The sequence below is a fragment of the Notolepis coatsorum genome (genome assembly GCF_963971535.1).
Source record: "Notolepis coatsorum genome assembly, chromosome: 17".
Classification (NCBI taxonomy): domain Eukaryota; kingdom Metazoa; phylum Chordata; class Actinopteri; order Aulopiformes; family Paralepididae; genus Notolepis; species Notolepis coatsorum.
In genome coordinates, this window is record NC_140181.1 from 58925521 (window position 1) to 58939840 (window position 14320).

A 14320-nucleotide genomic window follows, 5' to 3' on the forward strand; every position below is an offset into this window, starting at 1 on the left:
AGAATGGGAGTGAGCTATTTAGCATCATGCAGGTTGAACCAAATATGGAGGTGACATGTTTTGTTTTTTAATATTCTCCTAACTTGCCTGAGGTGCCCTGAGTCATCCTTTCTGTCTCTCAGATACACCTGTTGAGGCTCCACAGATCATGGACAGTGAAATACAGAGAGGGGAGGGAGGGGGGGGGGGGGGGTGCTATTTTTAAACAATTTTATAAACTCTTTTTTATTAGCCTAGTTTTGGTGATGGTGCCCGTTTGTTTTTACAGTCTATTACTTCTGGGTGGTGGGGCTACCAATGTGTTTACATTCCTGTTAGGGATGCCCCGATCACGTTTTTTGCCACCGATACCGATCACCGATCTTCTATGAGCCATATCGGCCGATACACTGCCGATTAGTGTTGTCACGATACTGGAATTTCGACTTCGATACGATACCTTGAAAAGTATCGATACTTTCGATACTTTCAATACCAAAAAAAAAAAATTATAATAATTATTTTTTTATTATAATATTTTTTTTTTTTTTTTTTAACAAATTTTGCTTTTGTTGCTGGTTGATTCTCCTCAGCTTCTCTCTGGTACTATACGAGAAGATAAATACACTTTTAAAACCCTTTGTTTATCTTTAGATCAGAGAGAGAGAGAGAGAGAAAGAGAGTGGCTGCTGGAGATTTTAGGTCTACTGAGCGCACCTTTCTAGTTATGACGAGAGAGAGAGAGAGAGAGAGAGAGAGAGAGAGAGAGAGAGAGAGAGAGAGAGAGAGAGAGAGAGAGAGAGAGAGAGAGAGAGAGAGAGAGAGAGAGAGAGAGTTCTCCGGAGCTATGCTCGGAGCATTTATTAACGTTACATTTTCAACAACATTGCTGCTAATTGGACACTTCATGGAGGCGGGGTAATGTTGTGTCGAGTTCATGTGTGTACTGGTGTAGCATGGGCTCCGGCTCCGCTCGACCGAACGTTGGAAACGGGGTAGTTGTGTCGAGTTCATGCGTGTACTGGTGTAGTGGGCTCGGCTTGACGTTACTCCGTTTCCATGAAGTAATAGGTGGCCAGCTAGCTAGCATTAAGCTAACGGAGGAACGACAGCTAACGTTAGCTAATAATAGCATTGTTTACAAACTGAAGACGGGGCTGCTGCTGCCCGGCTGTGAGGGGGGAGGCGGCTGCAGCAGCTTGTGTCTGTTGCTCTGAGCGAGGAGGAGGAGGAGGCGGAAGGGGGCTCTGGCGGCGCGTCTGTCTGTCAACAACTTGCGGGAGCAAGCCAGCTGGTACCGATACTGCAGAAAGTATCGGTACTTCGGGAAATGAGTATTGAAGCCGTTTTAAATATTCAGTATCGATATGTATCGATACTTCGATATTTTTGACAACACTACTGCCGATACTGATCGTTTTTGGTTTTGTTATAGATAAAAGAAATAAAAAATAGAAAAATTATCTAACCCTAACTAACCTTACCTTGCACTTGTCCTAATATACTAACCTACACTGTAGCACCAACATTGTAACCAACATTGTTACTCAGCTGATAGAGTTGTACCCTTCCTGATGACTTGTCGTACAGAACTTACAAGTCGCTTTGGATAAAAGAGTCAGCTAAATGACTAAATGTAATGTAAATACCCATTGTTGAATTAATAAACTGTATGCCTCACTGTGTGGAAGAGACTGGGATCCTTCTTTTGTGAAAGGCAACATCAGGCTTGACTTAAAACATTACTTTCCTAACTTAGTGAAACTAAATGTAACAAATTAACACAGATCGCTGGCCAATCGATCGGGGCATCCCTAATTCCTGTCTATTAGGCTACTTCTGGGTGGTGGCCGGGGCTACCAATGTGTTTACATTCCTGTCTATCAGGCTACTTTTGGGTGGTGGAGCTACCAATGGGCCTCATGCATGAAGCGATATAAGAACAGATTTCGTTCTTAACTAGCATTTCCTCTTACTTTGTTCTTACCTGGGATTCAGCAACGTTTTCTTATTGTTGCTTTTTTCTCAGGCAAGAACAAATTATAATAGTGGTCGAGAGCACTCTTACCGAAATAAGAAATTCTTACCCAAAAAAAAAAAAAAAAAGCATAATAATTGATTGCCCCTAAATACGACTTTAAAATACAGAACTTTTCAATAATAATTATTTCTGTTTGAAATGGATTATAATATATTGCTGTTAGAACAGTTATGCTCTGGCCGCCCAGGCCATTGATTGATTGAAGATGTTATTAACAGATTGCAGAATGGGTACAACACAGTACAGCTCAATACACACAATTGTTAAGGGGAGGCAGACTAGAGAAAGACTTTCGTCTTGTTTACATCAGGGTCCCCCATTTTCAATTCATAATGACATTTATGACATACACAACATACAGACAGATATATATCATGACATTTATGACATGACATACAGATATGCAGTACTGTATACGTAGCATAGAATGCATATTTAGAGATCGTCTATATCAGTGGTTCCCAAACTTCTGTTTTAGGCGGACCACTAGATTGTTATCAAGAACATTTGCGGACCACCTCGTATGCAAACAGTAAAACATAAATAAATAAACAACTGACTTAAACCCAGTAATACACGAGATCCTCTTCTTGGACCAAGTAGGTTTCGTCGATAATCCAATGTACAGTTACCCCCACCCGCCTACCCATCCCCCCCCACCCCACCCCACCCACCCAACCACCTCCAATGTACAGTCCCCCCCCCCCCCCCCACCTCCTCCAATGTACAGTTTCTACATCAAATGTATATACTCTCTTTTTACTCTTTTTGTATCACAAACAGTACTGTATTTGTAGATCTGGTATGTCATAAATGTATAGATGTAGCAGTACTGTCTATCTGTATGTCATATATGTTATGATGAATTGAAAATGGGGGACCCTGATGTAAACAAGACGAAAGTCTTTCTCTGGTCTCCATCCCCGTAACAATTGTGTGTATTGAGCTGTACTGTATTGTACCCATTCTGCAATCTGTTAATACAATTTTCAATCAATCAAGACCCGCGTTGCGGACTGCGTTCCGTTCTCAGAATGGATTTGAGAGAGATGTGTCATCCAGTTTGACTTGGAGCATGCACTGTACTATGCGCACTGCCAGTCATCATGCTATATATGCGGAGATATTCAGACTCTAGATCTATTTGCAGAGCCAGATGAGTGGCAACCTGTGCGATTGGCTCTTGACAACGCACAGTCATTCAGTATTGACAAAGCCTACACAATATTGTTTTATTGGATTCAATTATATGTTGTTACTACTGTATTGCACATCGTTGCGGGCAAGACCACCCGCATTTCATTGTATACTTGTATGCCGTGACAAATAAAACTCTTGACTTGACTTGACTTGTACTTTGCTGGAACGATTCATTTAGCGTGTACTGTATACAGTACGTGTGTATGCGCTAGGGATGGGTACCGAATTCGGTACTTTTGAGGTACCGAACCGAAACACGTCGGTGCTACCGAGTATCGATTCAAGTGAGATACAAAAATTAATTAAAATTAAATACAATTTTTTTTTTAATTTTTTTTTTTACCTTTTATCTTTTCATGTCAACGTTCACACGCACAATATATGCTTACCTAGAAATTGACTTGATTCAACAACAAAGCAGTCGGAGCAATGGCAAGCCAAAAACTGTCGAAATTGTAGTTATTTGAAGTTTGGATAATTTTTTTCATGACGAGACTAAAGTACAGAAAAAAGGTACCGTTGGGTACCGGTATCGATTCACAGGTACCAGTACCGTATCGGTTCAAATGTGAAAGGTACCCATCACTAGTATGCGCGCACTGCACTGCGGGAGGTGGCCAGAAGCGCGCAACTAGCCAACTACTATTATATTACTATATTAATACAGTATATTCCACTATATAGCTATATGTGCTGTAGCGCTTGAATACGGCCGGGGGATCCGATGCAGACCCACGGCTCTCGTATTATAATGAGGCCGTGAGGCGTGTCTCTGTATGCAAATGGCTTGCACGAGAACGCGCATCCAGTTTAGAATGAGTGGGATTCACCATTCAAAAAACCTGGGTAAGAACAGATTTGGACTTTAAGAACAGCTTGATGAATGTAGGGGTGGCTTTTCTTATTGTTCTCTTAACAGACAGGTAAGCAAGAATATAAGAAAAATAATAAGGGAGTATTGTTGAATGAAGCCCAATTTGTGTTTACATTTTGGATCACAGGATCCAAAAAAGTCAACAACTAGGAAAGTCTAGTGGGAAGTGGACACTCAATGGTTCAGCCCATTAGAGCTTTTTGATATCTGACTTTCATGCAAATAATGTAAGCGAATGCCCCCACTGAATCCAACAGCCCCACCCACAAGTCTCTACAACAAACGGTTCACGAGATATAAAAGAGGGCGGGGCTTAGGTGTAGGGGGCAGGGCAAACATAAACCTGTAAACGGATGTCCCTGTGACACAAAATGGGGCAGGGCGTAAGTGTTGGGGTGGGGCTTATACCTGGGGGCGTGGTTAACCTAGACAAATGACAGTAGTAGTCTGTACTGAGTTCATTTACACCTCCCATATGTCTCTCCAACAAGCAGTTTATGAGATATGAAAGTGGGCGGGATTAGAGTTAAGCATGGGGGCATGGTTATATTATCATACTGGACGATCGCGTCTCGCTCTTTGCCATTATGAGATATCTCTTATCTCCTAGCACCTAATGTGCTCACGAACAAACAAATGCACTCACATGCACGTGACCAGGCCACGCCCCCGCGTCCTACTATATGACGCTGGACATGGTCACACTTCCTCTTTTTTGTTTCCAACACGGACGTAGCAGTGCACTCCGTGAACTAGCTGTTATGAAACGCAGGGAGAAATCTCACAATGTTGGGTCTTCGCCGGAGGTTCACCAGCCCCTGGAATCTTCTCGGCACATCCTAACAGCGCATCGGGCCTGTCCTGGGGTTTCCTCATCTCGTGACAGTGGATCGAGGGACGTCGCATGACGGTTAGCAGTCGAGCTACGTCGTGCACAGGTAGGGCCTGCGCTAACAGGCATTTATACTAGCATGAGTGATACTGCTCATTGTCCCGTGAAACAGCCGAGTGATGTATTGGCGCGAGGGGCAGGATATTTGGGAAAACATGGTCGTCATGACTCTGTTTTGGGTGTTTTCCCGGCTATCCTAGAGTGCGCGGCTAATGCTAATGATACAATGGTAGGACGCCGTTCCTTTGTTCCCCACCGAGGGATGTCTTTACTAAAAGGTCTTCCCTCCTCTTAACCATTCATGCTGACGGTCAATCGGTGTCTAATGTTGGGGGTTTAACGGGGGCTTGTTTACCATTTACATGGGTGGATGGGCTGAGGCTCAGGGCTGGTGTGCTTTTTGTGAATCTATGAATTGTGTGGACGGGACTGGTGTTTTTCTCTGGTCTGTGGGTGGGGCTGTTGGATTCAGTGGGGACATCAGTGGGGATATTCGCATTCATCAAGCCGTTCTTAAAGTCCAAATCTGTTCTTACCCAGGTTTTTTGAATGGTGAATCCCACTCATTCTAAACTGGATGCGCGTTCTCGCGCAAGTCATTTGCATACAGAGACACGCCTCGCGGGCTCATTATAATACGAGAGCCCTTAACAATTGTGTGTATGGGCTAGCCCATTCTGCAGTGTGTTAGTGGAGTTTTCGTTCATTTATTCATTTACCCCTTCATGGGTGCACACCAAAGTGGAGGTTGCTGCATGCCTACTAGTGAGGCAGTGCTTCACTAGTAGTAGACTTTGGTCTGCAGCCACCACTGGTGTTCCGTGCTTGTGAAGCAGGTGGCATCATCCTTGGCCTCTGACATGGTGGAACGGTGTCCCGCCCGGCCGAGGCCATGAGGCGAGTCGGCCCGGCAGATGGCTGGTGGGCTGTTAAAGCATATACCGCCGCGGTATAGAATTAGCAGCGACTGGCAACATTGTTCAAATTGCTGTTTTTTCTGTCAAAAATGGTGTCGGGTGGTGGGGCCTTAGGGCCAGCCGACGTCAAAACATCGTGCAAGGTTTCGAGGTTATTCAGCTTTTGACCTAGCCGCAAGCTATAACCACAGGGAGGGCTAGGATGCTGTTGACGCTTGTTCACAGACATCTTTGGTTGGAACAGTCTCCCCTTGAGGAGGAGAGAAGGTTTTTTTCTTTTTCTCCTCAGGGCTCTCTTCTCCGCAGAGGGACTTTTGGTCTTTCCGCGGGAGCGCAGGCGGTATTTGACCTAGGCCCCACACCGCCTCACACCGCGCAGCCAGAGGTGAGGGCGCGGCCTCGCCAGCGGCTGTGGCGAGGCCCCCGACCAGCGGCCATGTTTCCCCTGCCTGAGGTACCCTGGACACAAAGACAACAGGTGATCACAAGGCCGACAGCCTTGGCGGCCGAGGGATCAGCTACATTAGATGAGCACGCCCTAAAAAAACTTCGCCGTCTGGCTGTGTCTAGCTCGCTCTCCGGTCACCCCCCCCCCCAACACCAGCGGGATACAGGCTCTGATTTGTTCCCTTTGGCTGCGGGCCGCGTGCCTTCAGTGAAGCACAAGCGGCCCCATGTTTCGCTTCTCATGGGGACAGGGGCTGACACCCAGTTGCTGGCTAGGCCTGGGTCTGTCCGTGAGAATGCTGTGCTGTCAAGCGGCTCCCACGCCACACGTTCTGCGTCTGTGTTTGGTGAGCCTGGTGTTGTGTCTGTCAACAACGAAGGTTGTCAGCGGGGGGAACTCGAGGCCCAGGGGGTCGCAGCGCGAGTTCCCCAAGCCCCGCCCTCGCCAGGCCGGGTATCACGTTAGTGCCTCCCACGGCCGGAAGACAACTACAACAGTGCCACAGAGAGGCTTCAGCTAATCCAAAACTCCGCAGCCCGACTGCTAACTAGAACCAAAAGGAGAGAGCACATTAGTCCAGTCTTAGCTGCTTTACACTGGCTTCCTGTAACATTTAGAATTGACTTTAAGGTCCTTCTCCTTACATACAAAGCTCTAAATGGACAGGGACCTAGCTACATCACCAACACTCTAATAAATTACACGCCAGCAAGAACACTGCGATCATCAGCTGCTGGACTACTAGAGGCTCCCAGAAACAGTCAAAAGAGGATCGGTAATGCAGCCTTTATCAACTATGCCCCAAAACTGTGGAACAAACTACCCCAAAACATCAGGGAAGCCAACTCGCTAGACATCTTCAAAAGACAGCTTAAAACCTATCTCTTTGCTCAGGCATTTCAATGACTTACCTGCACTATTCTTACCCTGCCTACTTTTCTATGCTAATTTTATCTTATTTTACACTGCCTATCAAATTCATGTGTCGGTTATCACACTTTTTACTTCTTACTGATGACTATTTTTAAACTGAATCATTTTAAACTATTTTTCACACTTTTTACTGTAACTTTGCTATTTACATTTTTTACTGTTGTTGTATGTCCGTTCTATTTTTTTTTTTTTTTTATCCACTTTTTCTCCCATTTTCTATATTTTCTCCCATCCCAATTTCGTATCATCCAATTCAACCCTCCCCTGTCACGAACGCTGTTTCTTGCCTCCCACAAGCCGGCTGCAATGTGGACTAAGTCATACATAGCACAAGTCCCCTCTGGTACTTGATGTAACAGCTGTCGCATCTTTTCACCTGCGCAGCTCGATCTCTCAGTGGCGAGGAGTAACGCGTGGGAGGCTCACGCTGCCCCCGACACTTCCTGATTCTACTGCGCAGGCGCACCAACCGACCTGTAGGAGTCGCTGTCCACAACGCCCGATCCCCACCCATCAGTTTCCCACCCCCTAATACGGCCAATGTGTATTAGTATGAACGACCAGCTAAACTGAAAGCAATGTGGAGCGCTGGGCTCGAACAGGCGAGCCCAGCGTCTCTGCATTCGTGGCGAGCGCCTTGCCCACTACGCCACGTAGCCGCCCATATGTCCGTTCTATTTTATAATTTTTAGAAACTTAATAATTTTAAACTACTTTATTATTTGTATTACTGAATAGAGAGCCTATTAGGATGCTAGATCCGAATGTGAAACACTGTGATTTACCATACCCTGCCTATCAAATTCATGTGTCGGTTATTGCACTTTTTACTTCTTACTGATGACTATTTTTAAACTGAATCATTTTAAACTATTTTTATTATTGCTAGATCCAAATGTGAAACACTGTGATTATTTGTATTACTGAATAGAGAGCCTATTAGGATGCTAGATCCTAATGTGAAACACTGTGATTTACCATACCTTGCTATGCTCGCTCATGCCTGTATTTTTTATGTCTGTTCTATTTTATAATTTTTAGACTATTTTTAAACTGAATCATTTTAAACTATTTTTATTATTTGTGTTACTGAAGACTGTAAGCGGAGAGCCTATTGGGATGCTAGATCCTAATGTGAAACACTGTGATTTGCCATACCTTGCTACCTGTCTATCTTTTTTATGCCCGCTTATGCCTGTATTTTTTACTGTTGTGAAGCACTTTGAACTGCAACCTCTGTATGAAAAGTGCTATACAAATAAAGTTATTATTATTATTATATGTCGAGGTGGATGGAGAGAACGCTGAGGCGGGGACTTGTGTTGCAGTTTGCACAACCCCACCCTCCGTTTTCAGGTTTGGTACAGACCCTATTGTCAGGGTCAACAGCAGTGACAGCTCTGGCCGACGAGATCCAATCTCTGTTGGCGAAGCAAGCCATCGTCGTGGTCCCAAAGGAGGACGCGATGCGTGGAGTTTCCTCCCGGTATTCTCTGGTGCCCGAGAAATCGGGGGGGGGGGGGGTGTCAGACCCATACTGGACCTGTCCCATGGAAGGTTCAGAATGTTGACCGTCTCCCACCTGTTAGACGCTGTCAGGTGGGGGACTGGTTCACCTCCATAGACCTGTAGGATGCATATTCGCATCCCGATCTTCCATCCTAGGGCTTACCTACGCTTCCTTTGCAGGGCTTACGCATTTCATTGTATACCTGTATGCCGTGACAATTAAAACTCTTGACTTGACTTGACTTGGCTTAGCGTACGGGTACCAGAGGCTGCCGTTCGGCTACTCTCTGGCTCCCCGCATCTTCACCAAGTGCGTGGAGACCGCACTGGGGCCTCTGCATCGTCGGGGTTTACAAATTTGATTCTACCCTGGACGACGTTCTGGTCCTTGGCCGGTCAGGGTAGATCGCCAGGTCTCATACCAGGCAGGTGGTGCCTCACCAGCCTGGGTTTTGCTGTAGACTGGAAGTAGAATACTCCTCTTCCCAGTCAACGGGTGGAGTAATTGGGCTTTTTCTAAGCTCAAGGTCTAAATGGGCATCCCTCTCAGAGCGGCGGCGAGTGGATGGTTCTCTGCGCGCTCTGGAGGTTCCGTCCTAAGACGGTTACGGCGCTGTCCATGATGCGCCTGCTGCTGTGGTCCCTCTTGGCCTCCTCTTCATGAGGAGGATACAGAGGTGGTTTTTTCCAGTATGGAAATGGACCCGGTGAGAGACATGTGGAAGCGGCTGAAGGTTCCCATGTCAGTACTGGGGGACCTCGTCCTCTGGGGAGGGCCTGGTGCCCTCACCAGCGGGGTCCCTGTGGGGAGCAGGCTGTCACACGTCACAGTCTTCACCGATGCCTCCCTCATGGGATGGGGGGGGGCGTGTCGGGCCAACGCAGTAGGGGGCAGCTGGCAAGACCATGCTGCCCGGTCTGCGCTACATTCAATGTGTTGGAATTGAAGGCAGTCCTTCTGGTCCTCAAACGGCTCGGCCACCTTGTGGTGGGCAGGCATGTTTTGGTCAGGACGGTCAACACAACGTCAGCGTCGTATATTGTCAGACAGGGAGGAGTGCGTTCCCCCCGTCTGCACCGGGCGGCGGTCGGGCTCTGGCTATGGGCGTTCTCCATCTGCGCTGCCTGAGGGCTCTCCACATCCCCGGCAGGGAGAATATGGGTGCAGGTGTGATGTCGCGGGGCGGTCCTCACCCTGACGAGTGGGGACTACGTCCAGACATAGTCGGGCAGGTCTGGGACCGATTCCGTGGCCGTCCGGGATTCTGTATGCATTCCCCCCCTTACACCTGATAGCTCAGCTGTTGGGGCGGGTACGTCGGGAGCGCAGGACTTGGTCCTGATCGCGCCGGGGCTCAGCTATGTGGTCCCCGGCCCTGATTCAGCTCTTGGTGGCCCCGCCGTGGCCTGTTCCGTGGTCACCGCGGGCCCTTTCTCAGGCACGCGGAACTCTGTTCTGCCTCCTGTTCTGGGGCAACCTCTAGGCTTGACTTGCTGACAGTGTGAATCTGGTGGGGATGCGTCTTGACTATTCTGTGGTTAACGCTCTCCGATATGTAACGCTGTCAGATAGTAAATTATATTGACCATATTGATCAAATTGTTTACACTGCCTGTGTTGTCTTTTACTACCTGTATACTGTGTTGTTTTACTACCTGTACCCCCCCCCCCTCCCCCCCATGCTGCTATGATGCCTGAATTTCCCCAAGGGGATCAATAAAGGAATATCTTAGTCTTATCTTATCTTAGTCTTATGTGCGCGCTCCGTCCTCTACCGCGGCTTACGCTGGGGAGTGGCATATGGTAGAGTGTGGGGGTGGAACATTGTTCAGCCACCCTCTCGTGGAACATTCCTGCTTGGCGCTCGGCGACTCGAGCCTGTGGAACGTTCTCTGTCTCCGAGTGGGACCTCCAACTGGTCCTGGGCCGGTTGTCGGAGGCCCCGTTTGAGCCTCTTGAGCAGGCGCCATTGGATCGGCTGTCTTGAAGACTGCGTTCTTTTTGGCCATCACCTCCGCTTAGCGCGTGGGTGAGCTGTGTGCTCTCTCGGTGCGGCCTGAGTGCCTGTCTATTCGGCCGATAGCGGTGCGACTCTGAGGCCTAGTCCAGTCTTCGTGCCAAAGAATGTCCGGAGCTCTTTTCGCTCCAGGGATATTGTGGTTCAGGCGTTTGTCCGCCTCCTCACGCTAGTGAGTTGGAGGCGGGCCTTCACCTGTCGTGTCCTGTCCGTGCACTGGGGGTTTACCTCAGGACTCTGGCTCTCAGGGCTTCCGTTCAACGGTTTGTTTGTTACGGTGGCCCTTGCGCGGGTGAGGCGCTGTCCAAGCAGCACCTGTCACATTGGTTATGCGGGGGTGTTGCCTTTTGCTGCACGTTGGCTGGACAGGTCCCCCCTCGGGCTGCTGCCCTGTTAGGGGGGGCCTCGGTGGAGGACATCTGTGCTGCGGCCTTCTAGTCCTCCCCGGGTCCCTTCGTTAGGTTTTACCTCATGGACGTGACTGGGGGTTCTGTCTCCCAGGCGGTTCTGAGGTCTGGGACCTCTCCTGCGTCCCACCATTGGTGGGCTAGCAGGGGTGTGTGGGTGTGTGCCACGGGGTGCTGTGTCACATGTGGTCCCGCCTGTGCTGTGCGTTTTCAGGGGTGTCTGGTTCCCCCTTTTTTTCGCACTTTGGTGGAGTTGATTGCCCCCTTCGTTAGGACGGGTGGGTGGACGGGACTCCCCTCCTCCCTGGTTGGGGCTTACGGGCCCTCAGGGGGTACACTTGTCGGGCCACGCGTCTGCTCTGCCCCATATCTCATAATGGCGAAGAGCGAGACGCGATTGGCCAGTATGATAATATAACAAAAGGTTATCCTATAACCAAGTTATATGAATACTGGCTGAGCGTCTCGCTCTTAGCGCCCTGAGGTCCCTTGGATGGGTTTTCAGTGTTGGAAACTTTTTCTGAGGAAGGTAGAGTGTGACCATGTCCGGCATCATATAGTAGGACGCGGGGCGTGGCCTGGTCACGTGCATGTGAGTGCATTTGTTTGTTCGTGAGCACATTAGGTGCTAGGAGATAAGAGATATCTCATAATGGCGAAGAGTGAGACGCTCAGCCAGTATTCATATAACTAGGTTATAGGATAACCTTTCGTTATTCGTACTAGTCTGTATTGAGTGGACGTTTGTGCCACACAAAAAAATCCCTCCAAGAGAGATATCGCATTCACGAGAGAATGGGACGGACACAAGGTCACAGTGACTTTGAGCTTTGACCTTTGACAACCAAAAACGTTTCCGTTCATCCTTGAGACCAAGTGGACGTTTGTGCCAAAATTTAAGAAATTCCCTCACAGCGTTCCTGAGATATCGGACAGACAGACGTACAACAGATGGACAACCCGAAAACATAATAAAAAATAAAAAATGCCTTCAAAGCTTGACTTTCACTGCATATATACCTGGATGCACCTTCTCTCTGTACTGATAATAATAATAATAATAATAATAATAATAATAATAATAATAATAATAATAATAATAATAATAATAATAATAATAATAATAATATCTTAGACTTATATAGCGCCTTTCAGGAGACCCAAGGTGCTTAACAGGAGGGGGCGGGGATCAGGGGAACAACGTAACAACAAAAGAAAAAAGACAAGAAAAGACAAAAGAAAAGAGGGAGATCAGGCAGAGAGTAATTTATAAATGTGGTGATGACTGATGAAGGATGATAACCCTTCACACCTGACTTTTACCCCCACACATCCAATAATTCTGCATTTCAAGAGCATGTCTTTGCATTATATTGCTGTTCCTTCTCGACAACCACTCGATTCTCCCCGGCAGTGCTCACAAGAGCACTGGGTCCCCAATGTGAATCAACCGAGTGATTAGGAAACGGAATAGGTTCTATTCAGCACAAAATAAGAACGTCACATCATCCCCACGAGATCTGTGTAGTAAGTTAGTAACTTTGCATGACTACTTTAGGACAGGACCCACCCACTCCAAATACATGAGTATGAACCTGAACCTCTCAACACATGCTCCTTTTTCTTAGATTAGATTAAAATGTATTGTCATCGCACAGCACAAGTACAGTACAATGAAAAGAGGTTGGCATCTAACCAGAGTACAAGGTAACAAGGTAACAGTAAAGTAATGTACAAGTGATTAAATGTGATAAATATAACAAGATACTGAGTAATATGCTAAACTGATGTATGTACAGTATAATTATGACACAGGTATAAATATATTATGATGATAGCAGCCCTATACTGGCCAGTGGTATAACTAGTAAGAGTGGTATGGAATAAATACAGATATAATATACAGGTATGTGAACAGGGATATATGCAGATACAGTATATCCAACCGTTGTAGATACATATATATATACACTATTATATACAGTATAATAGTATTATTATTGTACATGTATGACTATCATACAGGTATGTAAACTGTAATATATGGGTAGACTATAGGTTGAGGTAGTCTTATGATTACAGTGCAAGGCAGTGACAGTGAGTGAAGGCAGAAGATGTACAAATTGGGTATAGTCAACAGAGTTCATATGGTATGGGCAACAGAACCTAGTACTTTTTATTACAAATGTGTGTAGTGTTTCTGCTGGTCAACGGATAAGCTTACTGTTCAAAGGTAGGGCTGCATTGATATCTCCCGTTATGGATACAGTATAGGCTGGCACACATTCACCATCATTCTACACTAAATCTCCTAGATATAGGCTGGCACACATAGCACCATCATTCTACACTAAATATCCATAGATAGGCTGGCACACATAGGCTATAGCACCATCATTCTACACTAGCACTAGCATTCCATTCCACAGGTGTTTCCCAGCAGGAATGACCAGTTGAGTGCCAAACAGAACTCAGAACCAGCCCACTTCTTACCGCAAAAATGCAACACGCTTTTAGAAGAGTTACAGGCAGCACTCAACGTGCCAAAACAGAGCCGCTCATACTCACCCACTATAGTGCGTTTTAATTGTCACCAACTTCGACCTTAAGTGACGGTCCATTGTGGATCCGTTTGACGCAGGCATTGGCACGATAGGTTCCTCCACACACAGCTAGGCTAGATAAGCCAACTACTGTAGCTGCACCACAAGGCCTCGTCTAAGATAAAAGTTTCCATCGCATCTACAAAATAGTAAACCGATAGAGAACTTTCTGTCCGTTTCTGCACCGGTCACGCATGGAACGCGGCTAACTGGAAATGTCTAGCACCGCACGGCGCACGGCAAGTCTAGTCAACATTCTAGGATGTGGCGTCTTGGGGCGATGTGGCTCGCTATGGTTACCGACCGTAGTGCTGAGGGGCGGAGGAAGCGCACCGACAGCACTCTGGCCTGGCCTGGTCAAACTCACCTGTTGCAGTTTCTCCTCTCGGTCAGCTGGCTTCGCTATAGGCCCGAGGCTGAGCGATGATGGCCTGTTAAAATTGCATTTTCAATATGCAGCATTCCAATTGTAGCCTGTATGTTTAATACAGTAGCTGCC

General features: G+C 47.0%; 1 protein-coding gene across 1 annotated transcript in view; it reads right to left on the bottom strand.

Moving 5' to 3' along the window:
* prkcz (protein kinase C, zeta) overlaps positions 1-13863 on the bottom strand; it is a gene marked incomplete at its 5' end in the record, with an annotated part of 473324 nt that extends 459461 nt beyond the window's left edge. The window contains one exon of the mRNA XM_084334199.1: positions 13787-13863. Coding sequence (XP_084190325.1) covers positions 13787-13863 — 77 coding nt within the window. The remainder of the gene's footprint in view (positions 1-13786) is intronic.
* Positions 13864-14320: the final 457 nt, after the last annotated feature.